This window comes from Pinus tabuliformis, chromosome 2_1 (assembly GCF_031772625.1).
Source record: "Pinus tabuliformis cultivar Carrire ecotype Pingquan chromosome 2_1, CPIR1, whole genome shotgun sequence".
NCBI classification, from domain to species: Eukaryota; Viridiplantae; Streptophyta; class Pinopsida; order Pinales; family Pinaceae; genus Pinus; species Pinus tabuliformis.
Genome location: NC_142299.1, coordinates 89,433,436 through 89,461,314, shown reverse-complemented (window position 1 = coordinate 89,461,314; position 27,879 = coordinate 89,433,436). Strand labels below are relative to the sequence as shown.

At 39.7% G+C, this 27,879-nt stretch overlaps 1 protein-coding gene across 3 annotated transcripts in view; it reads left to right on the top strand.

Moving 5' to 3' along the window:
* The window catches only part of LOC149198913 (SNARE-interacting protein KEULE-like), a 377,844-nt gene that overhangs the window by 164,317 nt on the left and 185,648 nt on the right, over nucleotides 1-27,879 (top strand). For 2 of the 3 annotated variants that reach the window (XM_089402211.1, XM_089402212.1), the window contains 4 exons: nucleotides 7,939-8,133; nucleotides 8,305-8,388; nucleotides 8,789-8,884; nucleotides 8,982-9,055. In XM_089402211.1, coding sequence (XP_089258337.1) covers nucleotides 7,939-8,133; nucleotides 8,305-8,388; nucleotides 8,789-8,884; nucleotides 8,982-9,055 — 449 coding nt within the window. The remainder of the gene's footprint in view (nucleotides 1-7,938; nucleotides 8,134-8,304; nucleotides 8,389-8,788; nucleotides 8,885-8,981; nucleotides 9,056-27,879) is intronic. The other variant, XM_089402213.1, reaches the window with a different exon arrangement.

Below are 27,879 nucleotides of genomic sequence, written 5' to 3'. Positions count from 1 at the left end.
TATAGTTTAAAAAAAGTAATAATTTAATTTAATTATATAAAAAAAAAATTAAGCTGGCAGACAAATTTACACCCCCCAAGCTCGCTCAATGTCAATGTCAATGGCCGATTTCAATAAAAGATTGATTGAATTGGAGAATAGGATTACTAGCCACTCTGATGATTTCAATAAAAAATTAATCGATTTCGAGAATAAGTTTAATGGGCATTCTGATGATATCAAGAGGCTTCAGGATACGACAAATCGAATAGAACTACAGATGGGGCAGAACCATATCCAAACCGAATTGAATCAAAAACTGACCTTGGCATTGATGAACCACCTGTGTAAAAAGCATGATATTACACCCGAACAACTACTCCAAGAAGATGGAGAAAATCAAGAGCACAATTCATCAGACTAAACAAAATCAACAGGTTCTCAAGAAAAAGTTGAATCTCCAAAAAAATCAGTGACGCCCCATTAAAAACATAGTAACGCGACTTTTTCAAATAAGCAACTTTGGGATACATTTACCAATCAACATCCTTTTTTTGCTCAACCATTAGCGACATATCAGAGAAGGGAAAAAGTCGAGATGCCTAAATTCGATGGAAACGAAAAATACAATGTTGCATGGATAAATAAAGCAGAAGAATACTTCGAGATTTATGACATCAACGATGATGACGAAAGGCTTAGGCACGCATCCATGAAAATGGAAGGAGAAGCATATAATTGGTATATGTGGTGGAAGAAGACGACAATCGCCATCAGTTGGAGGAAATTTAAAGATGCATTCTTTAAAAGATTCCAAGGTGTAAGGGAAGAAGAGTTTTTTTCATCACTCATCAAATTACGACAAAAAGGAAGTGTGGATGAGTACACTCAAGAATGGGAGACCTTAGTGACACGAGTACCTGGGTTATCAGAGTCTCGTCTAGTTCAATCATACATCTCCGGACTTAAAACTCATTTACAAGTAGAACTTGACCTTCATGACATTAAGTCAATAGAAGTAGCAAGACGAAAAGCAAAAACTGCTGAAAAGAAATTTGAACAAATACTGTGGTCAAAACTGGAAAAAGTATATTCAAGACGAAGAGTGCCCCAGTCTGTGGATTCAAATAATACAAGATATGTTCCACCACATCGTCGTGAAGGTGAAAAATCTAATGTGGAAATACAAAGGATAAAAGAAGGCAAATGCAAATGCTGTGGTGAGAAGTGGGACCCCAAACATAGGTGTGCTAAGGGAAAAGAACCAAAGAACCTATATAATTGTGAAGCAACTAATGATTCAAACAGTGAGGATTCTGACATAGAAGAAACAGAAGATGCCCCAAAATTCTCACCAGAATTAGATGATGGAAGTATTCCGCAAGTGTCACTATCAGCTATGACAGGTATATCACAACCTCAGACCATAAAGTTGAAAGGACACATAAAGAAGAACAACGTGGTGGTTCTCATCGACTCTGGTAGCACACACAATTTTTTAGATGCAATCGTGGCAAAGAGACTCAATATTTTTTCATTTCCCTTACCAAACATGAAGGTGATGGTAGTTGACGGTAAGAAGATTGAAAAGGTAGGGAAATGACATAAGGTCAAATTGCAGATTAAAGACTTTAATTTAGAATCTCCGTTCTTCACTGTGCCATTAGGTGGAGTAGATGTAGTCTTAGGTATCCAATGGTTACGAACTCTAGGCACTTATGCTGCCAACCATCAAGTACAATTCATAAGATTTAAATGGGGAGGTCAAAGGTACAAATTACACGGATTCCAAGCACTAGAGAATCAAATTGTATCATCATCTTAGATGATGAAGATGATTCGAAAAGGAGCACCCGCTTATGTAGTACAATGTCACCAATTAGAATTGTTATCTGCAAATATGATCAGTGAAGAGTCACCAGAGATACAAGATCTATTTCAGAAGCATGAAAAAGTATGAAAATGCCTCCTAACAGGGAAATTGGGCATAGAATAGAAGTCAAAGCAGGGTCAAACCCCGTCAACATCAAGCCATACTGATATCCACATCACCAAAAAACGGAAATTGAGAGGTTAATCCAAGACCTTTTAAAGTGCGGGATCATCTCGAAAAGTAAAAGTCCATATGCTGCTCCAGTGGTATTGGTAAGGAAGAAGGATGGTTCATTCAGGCTATGCATTGATTATAGAGGATTAAACAAATAACAATTAAAAACAAGTTCCCATTTCCCTTTATTGACGAAATGTTGGATGAGCTACATGGCACAAAATACTTCTCAAAATTGGACTTAAGGTCAGGCTATTATCAAATCAAAATCAGGCTGGAAGACATACCAAAAATGGCATTCCGAACACACGAAGGTCACTATGAATTTAAAGTAATGCCGTTTGGGTTAACCAATGCACCAGCGACGTTTCAAGCAACTATGAACGAATTATTTCGTCCACATCTTAGGAAGTTTGTATTAGTATTCTTTGACGATATCTTAATTTACAGTAAAATTTGGAAGGAGCACTTACAACATCTGGATAAAGTTCTTACACTACTAAAAGAGCATCAGCTTTATGCGATAAAATCCAAATGTACCTTCGGAAAGGAAGAAGTAGAATACCTTGGACACATTATATCCCATGAAGGCGTAAAGGTGGACCCTAATAAAATCAAAGCTCTAAAGGAATGGACCAAACCAGTTAATGTATCCAAGCTAAGAGGGTTCTTAGGTTTGAATGGGTATTACCGAAGTTTTATTAAAAACTATGCACATATAACTGCACCTGTGACAAACCTTTTAAAGAATAATTCATTTCTATGGGATGAGGAAGCAGGAAGGTGTTTTGAAAAATTAAAGGAAGTTATGTCTAATGCCCCGGTATTGGCAACACCAGATTTTTCTAAACCATTTATCATCGAGTGTGATGCTTCTGGATTCGGTATAGGTGCAGTGTTAATGCAAGAAGGGCATCCAATAGCTTTTGAAAGCAGGAAGCTCAATAAAAGAGAACGCCTCAAGTCCACATACAATAAAGAAATGCTCGCTATTATGCACGCACTAGCTAAGTGGAGGCAATATCTTTTGGGAAGTAAGTTCTCCATTCGAACATACCATAACAGTCTCCAGCACCTCCTTCAACAAAAAACACTTTCCAAAGAACAACAAAAATGGATTGAAAAAATTGTCGCCTTCGACATGGAAATACTACATAAAAGGGGAAAAGACAATTTAGTAGCAGATGCCCTATCCAGGAAAGACGAAGAACCAACACTACTTGCAGTTTCGGTTGTTGTTCCTGAATGGCTTAACGAGATTCGAAGTGAGTATGCCAAGGATCCAGTATTAACAGAGATAATCAATAACCTTCCCAACAACTCAAAGTTTGAATGGAAGAATGATATTCTATGGTACAAGGGAAGAATTTATCTAAATGCAAATTCCAAGTTTAAATTTAAGATACTCAAGGAGTCACATGATTCACCGTCAGCCGGACATGTAGGATTCTTTAAGACTTACTACAATGCACGTCAATCATTCTTTTGGAAAGGAATGAGTTGTGATATTTAGAAGTATGTAGTAGAGTGTGACACATGTCAAAGGAATAAAAGTGAAAATATTATGACACTTGGATTACTTCACCCTTTAAACATTCCAAATCAGAAATGGGAAGAAATTTCGATGGACTTTATTGAAGGATTACCCGTATCTGAAGGCAAGGACAAGATTTTCGTAGTGGTCGACAGACTCACCAAATATGCTCACTTTATGGCAATAAAGAAATCATACTCAACTAAACAAATCGCTGAAATATTTTGCAAAAATATATATAAATTACACAGTTTTCCGAAAGTCATTGTGAGTGATAGAGATGCCAAATTCAAGGGTAATTTCTGGAAGGAGTTGTTCAACCACATAGGAACCTACCTAAATATGAGTTCCGCTTATCACCCTCAAACAAATGGACAAACAGGGATTGTCAATAAATGTTTGGAGGCCTACCTACGTTGTTACGCTACAGAAAAACAAAATAAGTGGGCTCAATGGTTGCATTTCGCTGAATGGTGGTATAATTCTACTTATCATATGTTAGCAAAAATGACGCCATTTCAAGCTTTGTATGGATATGAGCCACCACCAAAATGGAAGGATCTAGTTGTTGTCCGACAAATCTACCTGCTGTTAAAAATCAACTAGAAGAAACCCAAAAAATCGTCCAAATACTGAAAGAAAACTTGAATAATGCGAGGAATCGTATGAAGCAACATGCAGACTGAAACAGGACCGAAAGAGAATTTGAAGTCGGAGAATGGGTGTTTGTCAAGCTCCAACGATACAAACAATTGTCCTTAAAACAAAAAGGAAAAAATAAATTGGCACCAATGTTCTATGGACCTTATCAGATCAACAAAAAGATCAGCCAAGTTGCGTATGGTTTAAACCTTCCAGAGAAAAGTCGTGTTCACAACGTCTTCCATGTCTCCTGCCTTAAAAGTGCATTAGGCGACCATCAATCAGCGCAAACAACGCTTCCCTCTCTGGATGATGAAGGAAGGGTCATTTTAGAACCAAAAGGTATTTTATCTACTAGAGAAAGAAAGCTTCGACGTCGTACAATCAAGGAATACTTGATCAAGTGGAAGGACTTACGCGAAGAAGAAGCTTCTTGGAAGTTGGAAGCATTTTGTCCTCAAAGCATACGTTAATTCATCACTTCTTCATTGTTGTTTTATTGGTTGAAGAAACAAGTTGGTAAGATCTTTGAAACTTTGAATAATATTGTCTCATTGAAAATGGGTCAATCCATCTTAAGTTGATCTTCTTTGGTACTATATGATAAGAGTTATAACTTATAAGACATTTGATTGGGAAAATTTTGATTGCATTTCTTTGTATACCTCTGTAAATAATACAGATTAGTGTCCTAATATGTAGGAATGTGGAACGAGTTTTGTTTCAGACATTGTTAATTGTTGCATGTGACAATTTCTATGAGTAGGGTAATGATAAGGTCTAATAGTTGAACTTCATTTTGATATATTGAGATTGGAACTGGTTTTTGTATTTATTGATTTGTTGATCCCTTTGGGTTGACCACAACTTCTGTATATATATGAAATAATAATAATAATAATAATAATTATTATTATTATTATGATTGTTATTATAATAATCAATAATTAGTGAAGAGACATCCTAATGAAAGGATATGTTTCTACTAAGGGACATGACTCTTAATGAAATGGCACTCCCGCCTAGGTATTTATATGGAGCCCTCATCTGTAATGGATTTCTTTATATTCCAAATATTTTGGATATTTAATTGGTGAGCCATATTGGTTGTCACATTTGGTATCAGGGCTTCCTTTTCTAATCCTGGCCTTTGGACATTCTCTTGTTAGTGTCATTCTGATTCGACCTTTGGCCGTATAAAATTTCAAAATTTCTTTGATCTACAAGTCATTTACCATTGTTACTCACCATATTGTGGGTAACGGTATAACCCTTAGGGAAATTTTTTCCCTTATTTGATCTAGGAAGCCAACCAACAACCCCACATTGATCCACATGTAACCATCTTCTTTTTCCTCTCAGCAACTCTCTAATCTGTTACCCCTCTTTCAGCAGGGGTACTCCAGAACTTTTGGCCATGCGATATAAACCCAAATGATGTGCCTTGTAGCCTTGTAAATCCATGTGGGTGTGTGTTACCTTATGAAAGTGACTCTTAGATCCCTGTTGGTGTGTACAGCCATGGCTGTTCTTGGCATTGTTTGTTTCATGATATGTTTGCCCTAATGGCATTGCCGACTTCCCCCTGGTGGGCGGTAACTCCTTGCTTTGATGGATATTCTTATATCTTGGGATGGTGTGCGGGTATCATGGAGTACACATTGTTAGGAATCATGGTTTAAGGGAGCACTTGCTTCAGTAAAGCCTTGTAAGGGTGATCACCATATGTACTTTTCCTTGACACTATCCCTTTGAACCCGATGCACCCCCTTTCCCACATGTGCCATGTATCGTATGTATTTTACATTCCCCTTTGGCCTTGGTTTTGCATCTTGATAGTCTCTTAGTTTCCAATGCATTTGCATCTCCCAAGGCATCATGCTACAGGTTTCGAGGCACAAAAGGTGTCCATTTGATTCTCTATTTGTAGATTAAACACTTGTCTTTTGAAGGAGTTGGATCCTCCTCATAGAACTCTCGTTATAGTAGTATACCCAGTTTTGGGGCAAGTGGGCTTTCCATGTGGCAGAGCAAGAAACATAATTTTGAAGCTAGGTGATGAAATGGACAAGGAAGATGAGGCATGAAGACAACTTGTACAAGTCAAATCAGCTCAATGCTCAAGCCAAATTAGCTCAATCCAAGCACTTGTACCACGTGTGCCATGGCATCATCTTCTTTGCGGTCATTTTGATGTAGTAAAGAAAGAACATGAGGCTAGTATTGGAACGTTGGAGCTGAAGGTGTAAATTTGGAGCCCCCAAGGGCTAATTATCAAGCATGAAGTGTAATCTACTCCAAGAAAGGGCAGTATCCTCCCAATCAAGCTAGCCGTTAGCATTCGAAGCAAGATGGGCAAGCGAAATTCATAGAACAAAGCCACAAGGGTCCTTCCAAGGTGGGCGTTGTAGCAATTGGTGAACACGCAAGCCCCCAACGGCTAATACCACCTAATCAAGGGGCCATTACAAGTGCAAAAATCAGGCATAACAATGAATTAAGGCAGCCATTGGAGTCGTTCAAGGTCAAAGAAGGGAGGTCAAGTTCTCTTGAAGGAAGGATTAGTCCACATAAAGCAATGTTAAGGAAGCATATTCATGAAGTAAGCTCCCCAAGGGCATTTCAATGTCAAGAAGCTAATTTTAAGGCCTATTTTCAAGTAAATGTCACCTCAATCAGCTAGCCGTTAGCAAGAAGAGAGGCCGAGTCCTCAATTTTGGAGCAAAGAAGGTCAAGTGAGCCAAGCAAAGAATAATGGAGTCTTCCCCAAGCCAAGAAAAGGGTCTTCAAGCAAAGAAGGACAACATTCAAGGCAAAATTTGTCAAAAAGCAAGATACGGTCACCAAGGAAGCCGTAGGCATTCGCCCACATATGTCTGAATGCACAAGGTCTAGAATCCCCTATGATCTACTGTCACTCCTTGGAAAAGTTGTTTTCACAAACTTCCCCAAGACACATCCTATGAATACATCGTCATGCTCTGTGCTCACCTCCGGAACACCTGTCACAGTCTCACGAAGCAGGCTAAATGCTCCATGATGAATATGGCCCATCCTCCTATGCCTTAGCTCCCCCCTGGTCTCTTGGATTACTATTGACAATGTTGGCATTGATGTCAAATGGTCATGGTCATTATGTTGATGAGTTATGTTAATGTTAAGGATGTGTGTTGATGAGTTTGCTGCATGTTGAAGAGGTAGTTTGCTTGTTAAGGCTGATTGTGTTGAGGCTTGATGTGCAAAGGCTGATCAAAGTAATGTGCAATAAAAGGCTGATTAAGTGATGTGCAAAGGAAGGTATTGTAGGAAAATGTCCATAACAGATGGAGAAAATCCTGTCCAGTTATAATGATTATTATCCTTACATTCTGATTTAGATAGCAACCATGGCTTGTGTCCAAGTCTTCAATGTATATTTAATGAATGGGCTTTGGCTTTTGATTACATAGTGGTTCATTTTCATATAAGTGTCTCATATTAGTAAGTCTCTGTGTGTGTATGTGTATCTACACACACACATTAAGCTACTCAACATCAAGTGTTTCTGAAAGGATATATTTCATTTTAAGCAACCCTTTACATATAATCATGACACTTTTTATTTTTTAGTCATTTTGTCTTGTAACCTCTTACTCTTGTAATTTTTTTGTGTCTTATATTAAGGATGGCGTGTGAAGCAATCAAACTTTTTTCTGATTGTCAGTTCTATTTCTTCCTAAATTTTACAATATTTCAGGAGTTTCCAGTTGTAAGATTTCGTGCTGCCAGGTCAGCCATGGATGCAACAACAACAACTACCTTTCGGGATTTAATGCCAACAAAACTTGCAGCAGCACTCTGGGATTGTCTTGTCAAGTATAGATCAACAGTACCAAAGTTTCCTCAGACAGAAACTTGTGATTTGCTCATTGTTGACAGATCAATTGATCAAGTTTGTTATCCTTTCCTTGTTTCCTGAGTGGATTATGTTGACTTTTCTATGATGCATCATTGGCAATAAAAAGTTGCATTTCTAATTTATCAGAAAGATTTCACTTCTGCTTTTTGTTTGTTTTGCTGCCTTATTGGAAAATTAAAAAAAAATTGCACGTGAATGTCTTAGATTGCTCCAGTGATACATGAATGGACATATGATGCAATGTGCCACGACTTACTGAACATGGAAGGCAACAAGTATGTTTATGAGGTACATTTTTTGTAATATTTTTCAGTTAGAATGTTTGCTTAATGCATGTTTATGTTTTTCCTTTTGAGTTGTCCAGTGTTTCTATATTGTAATAGTTATGCATCCCCAATTGATTAAAAATGATAACTTTGACCAATCTGTTGATGTTCGAATGACAAAACCTCCTGCGGGGATGCGTTCCAGATTGGTAGTAAGAGGGTTTCATATCCAAGATTCTTATGGCCTTAGAAAAGATAAAAATAAGAGCATGGCTTATCTCTCTGCAATAGTTCAGTGCCTTGACATCATAATAGTTTTTTCATTGTACTTTGGTCATTTTCTATCTGGAATAGCAATGCACATTTCCTTCCTGTTGATAAAATTCTCTTTGGATGTGATTAATGGTTTTGCTCATGGGCAGATTACAACACAGTCAGGAAAAATGGAAAAGAAGGAGGTTCTTTTAGAGGAGCATGACCCAGTCTGGTCTGAACTGCGTGACCTACATTTTGGAGATGTAAGGTTTTTGTCATTTTACAGGAGAATTATCCATGTTAATGTGCCATAATTCATTTCAGAGAGTTTTCCTTATATTGTGATTCTTACCTTGTTAGGCAAGCATGCGATTGCACGATAAAATGTCTCAATTTGGGTCGAAGAACAAAGCTGCTCAAATTCGCCTTGGAAGGTGTGCTAAATATATCCATTTTTCTTACCTTCATAACAGTTTGTCATTTTAGACTTCAATTGTTTTGTAACATGATGGAAATCAAATATCAAGATATGCTGGAAAGCTCTATCATTTCATTACCCTTGTTTTTGGACTTAATCCTCATATTTTTAGGATATCAACGAAGAACACATTTTTCTAGCTGTCATAGAATTGGCTTGGGATGAAAGTTTTTGTTTTTTATACTTTATTCACACTGAGTAGTGTGTTGAATTTTCTTATACTAGAAACTGATTTTTTAATCTGATAATTACGAATGTTCCACCAAGACTCCGAGATGGGGGGACGTGGGTTCGAGGAGACGCACAGGGGGGACATGTGGGAGTACCCTCAAATTTTAGGGAAATTTGGGGGAGATGGGGAGATGTCGGGCTATATAATTTCTTTTTAATATATATATATATATATATATATTCAATAATGAAAGCATAAATATATTGATCCATACATAATTGAATTAAATAATGAAATACACTGATCCATATTCATCGTTCATACTAGTACATACATCATTCATCCATACACCACGAGATTCAATAATGAAATACATTGATCCATATTCATCATTCATCATTCTAGAATCAACATTGATTTAAAAATTAAATTTATCACTCATCATTTTAGAATGTAAATTGATTTAAAATTTAAATTCATCATTCTAGAATCTAATTAGTACTAAGCAAAATAGGCTATAGTAGATACCAGTGTTATTGAAACTAAACTGGTGATCGAACCAAAAAACCCTCAGAACCGAGAACTAGTTGAAACAACTGGAATCAATAAAAAACCAGACTAAAAAATTGGTTGACCAAAACCACCTAAAATATTCAAATTTTAAAGAAAAACATATATATTCATGTGCATCCATATGAATCCAAACCATTTATACCCAAATAAGTAAAACTTCTCATTTACATAGCATGTAACTTTGTAATGTTGAAAAATGTAGCTTCGGTTGGTACTTTCATTGGCATATTATTGGAGACAATTAATTTTTTATTTTTTTATTTTTTATTTTGGTCAAGTCGGATTCTTAAAGATTAGGTCGGCTCCATGGTCAAAAGGTGGCTTTTCAAGGGTCGCGACCCTTCGCATTGACCACTATAAATAAAGCCCCATTGGAGGTCATTTGACATCGAATTATCACATCAAAAACAACATGGTATCAAAGCTATGGTTTGAAGGAGGCCTAAAGATCAATCTGTTGGCAGTGTTTGTGACAAGTTTGTAAAGCATATTCATGAGTCCTCTATGGTGAATTTCAGATATATGTGGTAGATGAAATTCAATCTTCTTCTTTGTAACTAGACAAATTGTTAAAAGGCTTCTCTCTATGATTGGATAGGTTGGATGTTATGCGAGCTTCTGTAATATTTCTCTGTGATAGAATGCGAGCCGCCTATGGTGGTTTTTCGAAGATTGTATGCTAACTATTGTGGAACTCTTTTCTTAGTATGCAAGTTGTTGTGGAGTCTTGTGAGCCAATTATGGTGAATCCTTGTGATGTCTTATGATGGGACCTATGGACATATCTGTGAACGTTGAAGTGGTCTAAGACTCTGATTGAAGAGGCCTGCAAAATGATTTACTGTATGGTTTGCACATTGTACAATATTGTTCGAATATATATAATTAGAACAACTCATATTGGTGGATCGTTCTTTTCTTTATGGCTTGCCCTCCTTTGTGGTTAGCATCATTGGCATGCCATGAGATGGTATTTAATCAACGAAGGCTCGGATCTATTTTTGGAGAAGTGTAATTGCTGTAAATATGTTGGCGAACTCGCATTATAGTGCGACCGTGCATCTGTTTCAAAGACTTACATCTGAGGTTCGTATTTTCTGTGTGTGGAGGCTCGTATCGATGGCTTGCCTTTTGTGACTCTCTTCTTGTTCGACTCGCTATCACTATACTCAATATCCAATATGGGTCGATATCTCTATGGTTCGAATATATATCTTTCTGAGAATCACTTTCATTACATGGCTCATAGATGGCCCATCCCTCTTTCAAGCACGCTATATTCTCTAAGGTCGTTACAATTCTTTATGGATCATAGTAATTTGCTTATTAATCTTTACGTAATGTGGCATGTACTATTCGCTCTATGACACACATGATCTTATGTGACATCGCAATGTTATAAAAGTAATGGCTGATATATACAATGTGTGACAGACTCTGTGGTATTGTTATGCGACTCGCATCTTCTATGTGTGTCATATGCTCTTCTCTATATATCACAATATGACTCTATGACCAGCAGAGCAATGTCTTTGTGACTTCAATATATAGCAACTATGTCATTGAAAACTACACTTGAAAGATGAATGAATCACTACATAAAGCCAACCCATTTGTTTGCATTGTCTCTATGACTCCGTGGCCTACAAACTTGAGATAAGAAAAATTATATACATGAAATAATAATGATCATAATGATGATGGATGATGAGTATTCTTTAATGATGATGTTAGCACTCTGTGATATCCCTAGGCTGAAAAAAGGAATCCCAGAGGTAACCACAAGCCGCTTTAGGTTAGAATCTAGCCCTTCTAGCCTGGAGAGGGCTCTCTCACTTAGGTTACACATCAAATATGATTTTAGGCTAGGTAATAAGCTCAACAAAGTTTGATTTTTAGAGGTCTGTTGATGAGAAAAGGGGTAGATCCATTGGGCAATGGGGTCATGTCAAATCTGATTTTTGTCCAGTGAGATGAGGGAAAAAGAAAGGGTTTTTTCCACAGGGGAAAGGTAGGCAATTTTGGTGGTGGATTTATATCAAATTGCTGTAGGAGGTGAATGTAGAAAGGGTGAAAGACAAACACATTAGAGCATCAAACCATGGATGAATTCTAAAGTGCTGCTTTAAGCTGAAAACATTGATAACTTGGCAAACTAAAACATAACATCATTAAAGATGAATTCTGAAATAAACATTTGGTGTTCCAAGCAAGAAGATGCACATTAATAAGATGTAAACACATAGATAACTTATAAGATCAAAGGAGCACAAAACCACCAAAATTCTGACTCAGGAATCCCTGCAAATCACCTTCTATTTCATTCATTCATTGGCAAAGTTTCTCAAAATACAATGCACAAAGGTCTTCTTCTCAAATCTCAACCAACAAAACATACTACATTGTTTTTGATCTCTTGATATACATCATTAGGTTCATTTTTCCACTCTATGTGGTCGAAGTCATTGAAAGCAACCAAATTCTAACAAAAAACATCAAAATTTAGCTCACATGCTTAAAAATAGGGTTGGTTTCACCTATTACCAATCACTGCCTAATGTATCATTGACTCTAAATATTTGCAATTAAGCCTTAACAACACCTTCTAAAACAGTATGCCATCTATCCACATGATCTAACTACTTCTAGGAGCCAAAATTCGAAATTTGAAACAAAATGGAGTTGACTGTCTAGACTCGCAGAGCATTAGGCAGACTCACAGCGCATTAGGCTGGCTTCCATGCTCTGTACGATTGCAGCCCCTGTCTGTCAAAAAGAAGCAAATGGGTATGCTTCAAATACCCCTGTGATGGTGCTGGACATCCTAAACAAGATTCAAAACGCCTGCAATCATCCCTTTGACCTATTCCCCACTTTTGCAACACTGATTGTTTTCGTAACACCTCCAAAAACTGAACACATGGTGACTTTTCCTTAGTGTGAAATGTTGGAAACATCAAAACGGATGCTGGAACCTTCATAGAACTCCCTGATGACAGAAAAACGTGCAAATTCACTATCTCACAATTATCAAAATTTATATATGAAAAGCGCAACAAGCCCCTTGCTACGTTTTTGCAAGTTTCATCAAAATTTTACCTTTCTGATCTCTTGAGCCAAAAACAAAGTTTCAGAGTTGGGTTGAGGTTTCCTGCTGGAGATTCACCTTTGTACTAGCCTCTACAAGTAAGTCCAACTTACCTCTCTTCCTCTTCCTTCCAACTTCCTTGACTTCAGTGAGCTTCTTCTTCACCAACCTGAGTCTTCTTTTTAGGACCAAGTTTTGTACATATAATTTTTTCACTTGCCTATGCAGAGGCAAGTTCCACTTCAGTTTATACTTAGCCCTGTCAAGGACTGGTATAACAACCTCTACCTCTCTAAACAAGGCCAACTTATCCCTATGATATTTCTCTGCAAGTTGATCTACTTGATGTTGTATTCCTTCAAGTTGTTCTAGTAGCTTCTCGAATTCCTTCTGCTCATCAAAAACCATAGGCTGAACAATCTCCTTTACTTGCATATGCACCTTGGCAGCAAACCTAGTCCTAGGTCTCCTTGAATACTCAACTGGCTCCTTCAGCTCTTCGACATCAATGACCATTTTACCTTTTCCTTTGGCAACATGTGCCAATGTTTCCTTTGATGGCTCTTCTCTTCTAGGCTGGATAGTTTCTTGAGACACTTTATGCCTAAGCTCCCTATTCTCCTGCTGCAAGTAAGCTATTGTCACATGGGCCTTGTCCAACTGATCTTGTAACTCCCCAATTTTTTGGTCCTTTTCATCAATTTCCACTTCTCTTTGTGTGCTCTCTGATTCCATAACTTGAATTGGTGATGATGGAGGAACCATAGGTAATCTCTTGGCTGCAACTCTTGTTCTTGGCACCCTTACCACCTTTTCTACCTCAAGGGAAAATTGTAGCTTCTTAGCACTTTTGTTACCAACCAATTTGCTTTTAGTCAAAGGTTTCTTGACCAAGCTTGCTTCTGCAGGTGAAGCTTCTTCAACTACAACTGAAGGAGTGTCTTTCTTAGTCCTTTGACTGTTTGAAGATTGTGCTGCCCATCCTGAAGAAACCAAGAACTCCTGCCATGTTTGCTCCTCCTTCTCAAGCTCCATCATTACCAGCAATTTAGTTAATGAAAACTGAAATAAACTAGCCCCAACTTGAATTCCTCTTGTTTGAACTTGGTCAACCGTCTTACATAGACTCCTAAACAGATAATAGGGAAGATTAAAAGTTTCATGCCAGTGAAATGCATTAAGAGGCTAATGTGATAGTGATATACCCTACTGAATCTCCCCTCACATGTGAAGTATCTTTGAATGATCTCCAACAATTTGCTATGATGATCTTGTAAATAACACCTTGGAATAGATGAACCATACTCCTTCCTATGTTTTGGCTTGAGAAAGTGTTATGAATATAATTCATAACAAAATAAATAAAAATAAATAAATAAATAGTAAATACTAAGTAATCAAGTAGTGATTATGTTAAGAAGTCATTAGTTAACTAAAAAGGCATGTCTAAAAGACATGCCTAATCGTGAAAGGTCACTTGCTTAGGTATAAAAGCAAGGTCTCATTGTAACATTTAAATCATCTTATATCATCTTGTACATTATATATAATAAATTATTATTATTAAATACCTGTGTGTATTTTAACATATCAAGTCTACAGTCTATTAGTTTTCTTGCTTCAACCATAGTTTTTATGCTACAGTGGTATCAGAGCCATGGCACATGATATAATCATGCGCGTTTTTGAACGTTGTTCGCTGCACAATGTGCCATTACGTTCACCATTACGTTCACGTCCTGAATGCGTTGAGAAGTTTAGTGAAATTCAAGAAGCATTTCAGCGCTTAGAAAAATCATATGCAAAAGTTGAAGTGTGTCGAAAGGAAATCGATAATAAGGATTCAAAGATGGTGGTCAGAAATGAGGATTTCACAACTACACAAACTTTCAATGAATCTTTTAAAGAAGATCTATTGACATCCCCAGAATACAGTGCTAAAATCATTACCATTTCCAGAGGACCCAATAGACCAATTGAAGCACCGGCTATTGGAGACAAGTCTGCAAGACATGAATTGATTGCGATGCAACCATTGTTGTCAACAGATGACTGCGTTGCACCTAAAATGATTGGACTACAACCTTCAGGTATGCAGACAATGTCAGGTTTCAAAGTGCATCATAGTACATTGATCACACTTGCTGTTGAACCAGCCAACAAGAGGAGACGTCTTGCAAACAATGGAGTAACTGGTGCTTAGAAACCACATAAAGATAAAGATGGTAAAAATAAGAAAGTCAAAGATCCATCAGTACCAGAATTTACTGCTAAAAACATTTCTATTCCCATAAAACCCAAAGAATTAACTGAAGCACTGGCTATTGATGATGAACCTGCAAGATATGAATTGACTGGCATGCAGCCATCGTTGTCAACAGATAACTGTACCATGCCTGTAATGACTGGACTACAACCATCAGCTATGAGGGTAATGAGAGGTTCCATAGTACCTCCTGGGTCATTCGTCACACGTGTTGAACCAACTAACAAAAAGAGACCTCTTGAAGATAATTGACTTGTTGGTGCTCAGAAGCCACCTAAATGTCCAAGTACACCACCAAAAAATCCAGTTAGCACACAGGCGGAAGTTGAACATAAACTGCGAGAAGAGAGTGGGGTTACTGGTTACCGCGTGAATTATTTTTCACAGATTCCAGATTATTATTCGGAAGTTTCTCACTTTGGAGAACGAGGGTTTATTGATACGTATCACCCCACTATTGGAACTGTCTCGGGTCATTGATTCGAGAAAGACAATGTGATGCTCGGGGTGATCGGAAAAGAGACCTTTTCCAGCGTATACGAAGATATGAACAGAGTAGAAGGTTTCTATTATGCCCCGAAGGAAGTGCACTGTGATCCAAATGGAGATGTAATATCCCTTATTAGGGGAATCCCTCAAACACAAGCAAACTCCAACTAGAGAAATAATAGTAGTGCAACATACAATAATGTATACATGGAATATAAGCAGATACTTGAAAAATGTAGAGAGAAATGCTAAGCCATTTTATTATACTGAGTAATGGAAAGAGTACAAGAGGTGATAAAAAAGATAGCACCTCGACTTGTACAAGGCAAGTGAAGATATACACTCAGAATGGTAAGGAAATGGCCTCTCTCTGAACTGCGTCCAAGCTGCCGGGGAACTGTTGTGCTGCTGCTACTGCTGGAATCAAGTGAGGATTTGGGGCTGTTCCCCTCAGAAAATGCTGAAACTCTGGAATCAACCTCTACTCAATAAACCCAGAAAAGCCCAGAAAGCTTTTCTAAAATAGCCAACCCTCGAAAATCACCCCCTTGAGGATCTACGCTATCCCTCAAGGCTCTGCGCTGCTGCTGAAGAGAATCCTCCAAAACTCTACCCGAAACTCTGCCAAAATCCTCCAATATGGAAGGGCTGATCCCTTGCTCAATCTCCAAGCTGAAATCCTCCACACAAACCCAATCCGGAGCTTCTACCAAAAGAGACTGCGTCCTCCCTCTTAAGACCGCGCAGTCATCAAAATGCTCGGTTCCTCCTCAACTCCAGAAATCGCTCCTCCTGCAAAATATTGCTGAAACTACCTTGCCCGAGCAGGCACTCGAAGTCCCCCGGGGCTAAGGGTGAGACCTCCAAACGGAGACACTCGATGCACTAAGCAGTGCTGCAGACAGGCTAAACAGCCAACGTGCTCTAAGTCGAAATGACTAGCTCAAATGCAACATAATCGATCAAAATGAGGAGGCTCCTCTCTCCTTTATAGCGTTGGCCTCTCTCAAACCCTAAGGCCCACCTCCTCCAACGTAGCCCCTCTCTTGCCATGTGTTCCTTCTCCATTTGCGCAGTCTCTCCAAGTGTCTACATGGGCCCCTTCTCTACGTGGTCCTTGGGCCCCCTTAGCTCCCCTTTTAAGTTACAACGTTGTGCTACTAGGGAGTGACTTGGCCCCCCTTCCTCGTCAGATTTGTCAGGGGTGCAACAAGCTGTGAGAAACTCTTGACAAACTTCCAGTAGTAAGTACAAATGCCAATGAATCCCCGGAGTTCTGTCACGTTCCTCGGCTCCAACCAATCTTTGATGGCCCTGATCTTCTCCTCGTGGACTCTCACTCTGTCCACCCCTATGATGTGTCCCAAGTACAACATCTCTGTCAACCCAAACTCACACTTGGAGAGCTTGGCATAGAACTGCTGCTCCTCCAAGATGCGCAACACTGTCTCAATGTGCTGGAGATGCTCCTCCCATGTCCTGCTGTAAATGAGAATGTCATCAAAGAACACCAACACAAACTTCCTGAAGTGATTGCGGAAGATGTGATTCATGCAGGACTGGAATGTCGCTGGGGCGTTGGTTAGCCCGACGGGCATCACCAAAAACTCAAAGTGCCCATAGTGACGCCTGAAGGCGGTCTTGGGAATGTCCTGCTCCCTCACGCGAATCTGATGGTACCCAGATCTCAAATCAATCTTTGAGAAGAACCATGCTCCTCTCAACTCATCCATCAACTCATCGATCCTGGGTATGGGGTACCTGTTCTTCAGGGTCTTCTTGTTCAGGGCCCTGTAGTCAATGCACATCCTCAATGTGCCGTCCTTCTTCTTCACCAACACCACGGAAGAAGCAAAAGGACTCGTGCTCGGTCGAATGTGCCCAAGAGCCAGCAACTCCTGAATGGCCCGCTCAATCTCATCCCGATAGGCCTTGGGATGCCTATAGGGGGTAGTAATCACTGCCTGTATGCCCTGCTCAAGCTCAATGGTGTGCTCAAACCCCCGGTCCGGTGGCTGTCCCGGCGGAATCTCCCCAAACACTGTGGCATACTGGTCAAGGATGGACTGTATCTCTGGGTGCACCGTCTACCCTGTAGTCCCTGCCTCTGATGCACGCAGCTCCACTGCCCACTCTACGTCTCCCTTCCGGAAGACTGCCTCCATCCGATGAGCTGAAACAGTCTGAGGCGGATATGTGTGCTATCCCCGTATCTTCTCATGCCTCCCTGTTTTCTCATTATCCCACTCCATCTCTAGGGCCTTCCAATCTGTCGTGACCTTCCCTAGAGTGATAAGCCAATGAATACCCAGTATCATGTTGGTGTCCGGAATATCGACCACGAAAAAGTGGTCAGTCAGTGTGTAGGTGCCCATCGTCACTGATAACTCTGGACCATAACGAGCACACACCATGGTCTGATCTCATGGGACCAAAACTGAAAATCCATCGAAGCTCTCTTTCTGTATACCTCTCTGCTCAACCATCTGTGCATCGATGAAGTTGTGGGTTGCCCCACTGTCAACCAAAACTGGTACTCGCTGGCCACGTACTGCCCCTTGTACGCTCAACGCCAAATACTTGGGAACTCCTCGCAATGCTGCAAGGGCCCCTCTGGTAGGTGCAAAAGCTGCACCACCTGCTGCTGCTGGTGGAGGTGGCAAAGGATCCTGCGCAACATGGCTATCTCCTGCCTCCACATCATCCTCCTCATCCTCTTCCCTTCTGCTCTCGGAGAAAACCTCAATAAAATGTGCTTTGCTAGCAGCACATCTATGTCACGGTGCCCACGACTCTTGACAGGTAAAGCACAACCGCTTCTTCTTCAGCCCCCTCCTGGCATCATCATCAATTTGTGCTCGTCCTGGATTCCCCTTTGGAGGCGGAATCCTCACATCCTTCCCCTTAGGCTGGAAACCTGTCTTTGGGGGTAAGGTGTCCGGGTCTTGGGTAAGGCATCCTGTAAGTCCCGAGTCTTGCTAATAGCATCCTGGAGTGTGGGTGGTCTAGTGGATCTAACTAGACCCCGAAGTGGCTTTGCTAATCCCTCAACAAACATGTAGATCCTCCGTGCCGCGGATAGATCTGGCACCATCACTGAAACCCTCAATAAGTCTGCAATTTAGGTCTCTAGGTTCTCGGTCTGTTTGAGCCTCGTGAGCTCAACAAAGTGTTGTTCCGGATCCCTCCGGTCAAACCTCTCTATTAGTCTCCTGGTGAGCTCGTCATATGTCGTCACTGTGGAGTGTTCGAGTGTAACCAACCCATGGAACCACCAGTCCTGGGCCTCACCATCCAAATGTAATGTCGCCACCTTGATGGCCTCTGTCTCTGACATCTGGTTAAGCTGGAAATAGATGTCCAGCTTCTCCACCCAAGATTTTGCCGAACTGTTTGATGAGCCATCAAACGTAGGCAAGTGGAATCTACTAGCCGTGCGGAGGGTGTCTCCATCATGATAATGCCGATTCCCTCTGTGATGGTCGCGGGGTCTACTATCCTGCTGGAGCTGAACAAAGTCTCTGAATGAGAGAGCATCCCTGAACTCCTGCCCGTAGGCTTGGTACTCTGCAAAATAATTGCCCATATGACCGGGCTCTGCCTCCTGCTGGGTTCCCGCCCCGGTGTCGGCTCCTAGGAAAGTGGGAATGGTAGAGCATGTAGGGGCATGTGAGGCCATCTGCTGGGTAGTATCATGCTGAGTGGCACCCTGCTCTGGCAAATGGTGGGATGTACTCGATCCCTCACCAACCTGGAAAACCCGTGGGTTCTCATGCTGTCTAGCCTCCACCGCCGTGAATCTCTGCCCCATCACCTCGATCTGCCTCGACAGATCCTGCACTGATTTGAGGAGCATGTTCGCAAATCTCTTCCCGTCCTTATCTGCTATCGGATCCTCCTGCTCTGCGTCCACCATAGGCTCCTCCTGTTCTATGTTCACCACAGGCTCCTCCTGTTCTGTGTTCACCACCCGAACACAGTCTCCCTCTCTGTAGGTGTTCTCCAACCTACGCTCAATATCTCTGTATTTCCTACCTCTGTAACAGATGTAGGGCTTCTCCCTCGGTGTCATAGACTGCTAGCTCCATAGGCTGAGCCAGATCTATGCTCTGATACCACTGTAATATCCCTTATCAGGGGAATCCCTCAAACACAAGCAAACTCCAACCAGAGAAATAACAGTAGTGCAACATACAATAATGTATACATGGAATATAAGCAGATACTCGAAAAATGCAGAGAGAAATGCTAAGCCATTTTATTATACTGAGTAATGGAAAGAGTACAAGAGGTGATCAGAAAGATAGCACCTCGACTTGCACAAGGCAAATGAAAAAATACACTCAGAATGGTAAGGAAATGGCCTCTCTCTGAACTGCATCTAAGCTGCCGGAGAACTGCCGTGCTGCTGCTACTGCTGGAATCAAGTGAGGATCTGGGGCTGTTCCCCTCCTCAGAAAATGCCGAAACTCTGGAATCAGCCTCTACTCAATAAACCTAGAAAAGCCCAGAAAGCTTTTCCAAAATAGCTAACCCCCGAAAATCACCCCCTTGAGGATCTACGCTATCCCTCAAGGCTCTGCACTGCTGCTGAAGAGAATCCTCCAAAACTCTACCCGAAACTCTGCCAAAATCCTCCAATATGCAAGGGCTGATCCCTTGCTCAATCTCCAAGCTGAAATCCTCCACACAAACCCAATCCGGAGCTCCTACCAAAAGAGACTGCGTCCTCCCTCTCAAGATTGCGTAGTCATCAAAATGCTCGGTTCCTCCTCAACTCCAGAAATCGCTCTTCCTGCAAAATACTGCTGAAACTACCTTGCCCGAGAAGGCACTCGAAGTCCCCCGGGGCTAAGGGTGAGATCTCCGAACGGAGACACTTGATGCACTAAACAGTGTTGCAGACAGGCTAAACAGCCAGCGTGCTCTAAGTCGAAATGACTAGCTCAAATGCAACATAATCGAATGATCAAAATGAGGAGGCTCCTCTCTCCTTTATAGCGTTGGCCTCTCTCAAACCCTAAGGCCCACCTCCTCCAACGTAGCCTCTCTCTTGCCACGTGTTCCTTCTCCATTTGCGTAGTCCCTCCAAGTGTCTACGTGGGCCCCTTCTCTACGTGGTCCTTGGGCCCCCTTGGCTCCCCTTTTAAGTTACAACGTTGTGCTACTAGGGAGTGACTTTATTCATAAAGTGAGTTATGCCCCCCTTTCCTCACCTTTTTATTTATAAATAACTATAGAAGGCAAAATTGAGCAAAATCGAATATTCTAATTAGCCATGGCTAATTAGGAATATTACAGGAGATTGCCAGCCGACACATTCCGGCAAGGGTTCAGTTACATCAGCCTTTTATTTTCATCTGTCGTGGGTGAATGGATCAGTCGATCAGATCAAAGCGACATGGGTTTTGTTCCAAGTTCCAATCGTCGTTGTTATTCAAGGCCACGCGGGTTCCATGGTCAAACGGCAACTGATTCGAATAAACATGTCGCTAATCAAACGTTATGGCCATCAATCGTTGCAATCAATCTGGTTCCTCAAGCTGCCGGTTATGGCCAGGATCAAACACCTGAGGGAAATACTTATTCGTTTGTAGCTCAGTCGACTTGACTCGTTTCTCAGTCGTACTCGAATGGGCTGGCGCAAGGTAGTCCTTATACCTCTTCGAATCAGTGTCCACAACAGCGCAATCTCCAGCACTAAACGCTGAAACTATTGATGGGCCGGCGAATGATGAGGGCTTGCAAGAAAGTTTGTGGGGTTAATCCCGCGTTCTCTTTCTCGACTTCCCTTCCAGCTAATACATAAATTCGAATGCCTAACTGAAATATCTGTATAATTCCGGAATAATTGCGTAATTTACCGCTTTTAGATGTGATGTGCTATATCACAAATTAATCAATTTGATCATAGAATTAGAGTATATATATATTTATATGGTATAGTATTATAGTTAGTTTAACTAATTAAAAAAAAACAATATAAAAAAATTATTATTAAGATAAAAAATTATTATTAAAAAAAAAAACTAAAAAAAAATATAATAGAGTTTAAAAAATAAAAATAAAATTAGAGTTAAAAAAAAATTCGATAACCCTGGACTCAAATCAGAGTTACCAGCGAATCATAGAAGATGACGCAGTGAAATGAAGAAAGTATTAGCGGTCAAGTGAAAAGAAGACATTCATGGCAGATAAGAGATCAAGTCCTTTCATTAACAAGCTTTGAGGACAAAGCTTCTGAAGGAAGGGGCTATGTTATGAATATAATTCATAACAAAATAAATAAATAAATAATATAAATACTAAGTAATCAAGTAGTGATTATGTTAAGAAGTCATTAGTTAATTGAAAAGGCATGTCTAAAAGACATGCATAATCGTGAAAGGTCACCTGCTTAGGTATAAAAGCAGGGCCTCATTATAACATTTAAATCATCTTATATCATCTTATACATTATATATATAATAAATTATTATTATTAAATACCTGTGTGTATTTTAACATATCAAGTCTACAAGCTATCAGTTTTCTTGCTTCAGCCATAGTTTTTATGCTACAGAAAGTCCTTGAAATCAACCAAATCAAAATCCATTCCTTTGAACCATTCGTCTTCGCTAAAAGAGATCTCAGTGGCCTCAACTATTGATTGAGCTAAGACTGTAAAAGTCATACTTCCCACCTTTTCTTGTACACCACCAAAACCTTTAGCAAATTCCTTGGTCAATTGTAAATGATACCCCTAAATTTTCTCACAGAATCTCATACACCCTACTTGTTCAAAAGCCATTATGATGGCTGGATTTGCATTGGTGGCTGTAATGTCATGTGGTTCAAAACGTACAATGGCTCCCCCTTTGTATTTTTTTGTCTTCTGGAGTTGACATAGTTTCACTTTTGCAACAATGGATATTTTAAGGTTATGAACAACTTGTTTAGGAAACAATAGTGGTGTTATGGCATTCAAATCTTGTGACAATGTCTTAAGATACAACCCAACAATTACACCAAGACTGACAACTGCAAGCTTCTCAGGAAAACCCTAAAGACCTCGGAATTTTGTAACTGTTGGCAAGAAATTAAACTAGGGATAGTTGCAGCGCACAAGCCAGAAACGCTGCGCACAAGCCATAATGCAACGCTAAAGAAATTTAATCTCTAAAATACATCTTAGCATAAATTTTAAGGGAAAAACTTTGGTACAGTCTTTAGACCAAGGCAACAATTTGCATGCAAAGGCTCACATAGCGAAAAGGCAAATTGGCAGTGAGAAATAAATCCATACGAAGACCCTTTTCCTTCTCTTCATATCTACAAGAAACAAAGAAGAAAAGCCCCAAATCTATGTCGATACAAGATGAACAAAATTATATACAAGGGTTAAAAGAAAAATATATACAAGATCTATTTACAAATTTATAATAACTAGCTCAAAGAATATGATTTCCTTGATTAGCAAAATAATGGCTCTTAATAGCAGATTTATTTAATTAAAATGCAATAGATAGAAAGAGTAAATGAGGTAAATATATTTTAGATAAGAAATAGCCAAGAAACCCTGCAAAATAATTCGTTAGATAGTTCTTTGAAACCAAACAAGGTAGGATCTTGAATTCTATGTGTTGGGAGTTGGTTGGTCCAAAAAAGATGTCCCATAATGCCCAAGATTTGATTCACTGATTGATCTCTACATCTTAAGATAAAATTGTTAGATCATGAGGAGTTAGATAACACAATGAAATAAAAGATATAGAGATACTTGCTAGATTGATTAAATCCACAAATCTTTTTCTAACTCAAGAACTAATGCAAGATACCTGTGCAAATAATTAATCCACAACTGGCTAGTGAAATAACAATTGTTAAATTTAAACCCAGTAGAGAATTAAGAACAATATTCAGAAAGAGTTTACCATAGAAAATAGAAGAAGAACACCACCATGAATTAACCCCAAAGACTTTATTATTCCAGAAAAGTATTACAGACCAGCAGAGCTTCCCTGACTTAGAGCTCGGTTACAATGTTCATCATGTGTTACAAATGAGGAGCAAGAGCTTCCTTATATAGAAAATGAGAGAGCTAGAACCCTCTATGTGGAAAAAACGACTAGCTTGACTTGATCCATGGCTAGATGCTTCCAAAAAATTTCGATCCCTTGATTTGCTGGCCCAGATCCAAAGGAAAATTTCGTTGGCCTTGATGGATGAGTTGGATTGACCATTATTTGACTTTGGAGTGCTTTTGGACCACTGGATTATCTTCAAAAATATTTTCCTCAAAATTTTCTCATTCAAAATAACCTCATGGATAAAAAATTTCGATTTTCCTTGAGAAATATTTTTCTTTTGGCCAAATGAATTTTTTGTGGGACTTTTTTCTGCCTTGGAAATGGGACTTCTCTCATTTTTGATTTGATTCCTTTTTTGGGTAAGTCCTCATCCCTATTTAATTATTTTTCCACTTGGAGAGAATTTTATTTTCTCTCATTTTAATTTTTTGACCAATTTTCGGCTAATTATTTTGCCCTTTTTATCGGAAAATAAAAATAATGACTCTAGAGGGGTTTAAACATGTTTTTTCCACCCTCATAGTGTGTCTAGATAGAAAGTTTAGGAGTTGAGGTATAATTTTAAGTTCTCATGCCTCCTATAACTTCTATAGACAACATTTTTTTACAGATTTACATCAAATATTACATAGAAATCCAATTCAGAAGGGGAATTAAAAATTGACCTCTAGACATAACCAAATTTTGTGACATTTTAGAAATGATCTAGTATGATAATTTACATAGACTCTATACACTAGGGCTGACCTAAGACTTCACCATCAAACCCCACTCTAGCTTTGGGGTATATTCGGGAGAAAAACTTAACTAATTATTAAGTGTTGTAAAACACAGATAATTAGCCGAGGAAAACAAATCCTTAGAGTGAAACTCTCTAGCAAAAATCGTAATCTACCTAGATGTTTTACATGGCTTTATAAACATACTGGAATCATTTTTACATAATTTCCCATAGGGCTGCAAAATTTGGATTTAATTGAAGACAAGAAGCTGCATGATGATGATGACTTTTGAAAAAATTATGATTGCTCTGAAATGTGCTCTACTCATGGGGTAGTTGACATTTGAGTGGTCAATAGACACCACACTCAGTCACTACAGTATATTCTTGTAGAAAGAACAACATTATTGCAAAACTAACAAGGAAGGATTATACTGTTATATATGTTGCACATCTTGAGCTGTCACAAAGGTCTGTATGCTACATTGACTGTAATGTGCATAAGGTGCTTGTAACAATTTGTGGGAAAACTAAGTGTCTAGAGTTATGATAATAATAGAAATTGTCAAAGAAACCTAGAGAAAATAAAGGGTTAAATAAGATTACAAAACATGTCAGACTATTGTAACTTGATTGATGTGGTTTGGTATTGCCACTGATATCAGTATTGCTGTTTAAGGAGAATTTTTTTGATGAGCTAAGGATTGGAAGACTGCCACTAGGCTTGAGCAATGGAAGCTACAGTGGCTGAAGTTGAAGTTCAACTAATGAGTGCAGAATTTATCAGTGACATGTCGTTGAGAAGACTTGGCTAGGGTTTTGAACAAAGGTAGGATTGTTTATGACATTTGACCTAGTAGGCAGAAGACGTAAAGCGGTCTGAAGCAGAATTGTACATGACAAAGAACCTTGATGTAATAGTAACCCTTGATGTGGCAAGAAACCTAGTATGGTAGTGACCTGAAGGCATGAATACAATCTATATGACATTGATCTTAATAGTGATGCTGTTATCTAACAGTGACTTTGCTATATAACGGTGACCTTGATATAAACGAGTGACAATACCTATGGTAGCAATCCTTGCTAAGTAAGCGGATTCGTCCATATAGCCCGGCGAACCCGAATCCTACGTGTCCGATACGATTCTCCTGAAAATCGTATCCTAAACTCGGATTCGACGTGTCCTATTAGGATTCGTACGAATCCTGTACGAATCCCGTGATTGGCCAGCGAATCACGATTTCAGGATTCGTATCCTAGAAAAGTGACTGCCGCGGGTTAAAAAAGGCCGCATTTCTTCATTTCTTTCACGCTGTTTGTCATTTGGGTCTGCATTGTTTGAGCTGTTTGCAAGGAGAGAAGGGTTTGGAGCAAGGAGCTAAGGGAGTAGAGCGTTCGGCAAGGAGATTCAAGCACCAGGTAAGTGCATTTCAGCTCCATTTTTTTGCATTTCTTATTCTATTACAGCAATTTGTATATGATTTTTTGTTTACAAATTTGTGCATGTTTTGTTAATTTCTTTTACAGTATTCATGGCTTAATCAAAGGCAGCAGTTAGGGGGCAATGGAAGGGCAAGAATGTCTCCATTGGAGATGCCTCTCCTCCCCCAATATCATCAGAGTCTGCTGCAAGTAATGTTGATGGAAGAGGAGGACCTAGAGACAACATTGATAAATATCCATTGTGGAAATATGTCACAAGAGAGGATGGGACAAGCACCAAGGGGAAGGGAGGAGGCAATGTGCAATGGAGATGCAACTTTTGTCACATTGCTTTCAAAAGCACATATTTCCGTGTGAAAGCACATTTGTTGGCTTTACCGGGTTGTGGGATTGGAGCTTGTAAAGCTGTTCCTTTACAAAAGAGAAAAGAATTGGAAAAGGAGTCCACTGTTGGTATGGAAAATGTGGCTTCAAAATCAAGAAAACCCAAGAATGAAGACCCCCTTCCATTTTTGAGGAAAGCCACCACCAAATTTCCATTTGAGAGTTCTATTGGGGGACAAGCAACAAAAAGAAGAGCAATTGCACTTGGTCCAATGGACAAGATTTTCCAAAAAGAGAGATGGGAAGAGCTTGATCTCACCATTGCCTTCTTCTTCTATCAAAACTTCATATCATTTAATGTTGCACGCTCACCTCTATTTATTGAGATGTGCCGAGCTCTAACTCAAGGGGCTCCATCAGGGTATGTGCCTCCTGGGTTAGAGAAGCTGAGAACCACATTGTTGACGAAGGCAAAAAAAGTGGTGCAAAAAATGCTTGAGCCTATTGTAGCATCATGGCCAACATCTGGGGTTAGCATTGTTTCTGATGGATGGACAGATCTAGCACGACACCCAATCATCAACTTCATGGTGTCTTCCTTGACTGGTCCAGTTTTCATGAAAGCAGTGGATACACTTGGAGAATACAAGGATGCACAATTTATTGGTGAGTTATTTATTAAAGTTATTGAAGATGTAGGTGTTGATTCTTGTGTGCAAATCATTACAGATAATGCACCTGTTTGCAAGGTTGCTGGCATGATTGTGGAAGCTAAATATCCACAAGTGTTTTGGACACCTTGCATTGTCCATTCATTGAACTTAGCACTGAAATCCATTGCTTCTGATGTGCTTTGGATTGGTAACATTATTGAGGATGCAAGACATATCTGTAACTTTGTGCAAAATCATACAAATGCCCTCACTATCTACAAGGAGTACACCAATCTATCATTGTTGAAGATCGTTGATACACAGTTTGCCTCTTCATTCATGATGTTGAAGAGGTTGAGGGAGGTCAAGACTGCTCTTGGGTCCATGGTTATTTCTGAGTTTTGGTCTTTTTGGAGAAAGACAAATCAGGTAGCCTCTAAAAGAGTGAAGGACACAATGCTAGATGATGCTTGGTGGGAGAGGGTAGATCTAATTATTCGGATCATGGACCCTATCATTTCTTTGCTTCGATTTGCAGATACAGACAAACCCATCCTAGGAGAGGTTTATGAGGGATGGGATTCCATGATTGAGTCTGTGAGGAGCATTATTCTACAGAGTGAGTGCCTCGAGTATGAGACATCACCAGAGGCCTTCTGTGATACTATACAAAATATTCTTGTCAGCAGATGGGACAAGAATTGTACACCTTTACATTGTTTGGCTCACTCATTGAACCCCAAATACTACAGCCATGAGTGGCTGAATGGTGGACCTTCCCGCAGATTCCCTCCTCACATGGATGGTGAAATCTCACAGGGGAGGAAAGAGGCATTCAGGCGGATTTTTCAGGATAGTGCATTGCTTGATGAGGTGGAGGATGCCTTTGCAGAGTTTTCCACTGGCAATGGTCGATTTGGAGGTTATGATGTGATTAGAGGGAGGGGGGTTAAGAAGCCCTATTCTTGGTGGGCAAATC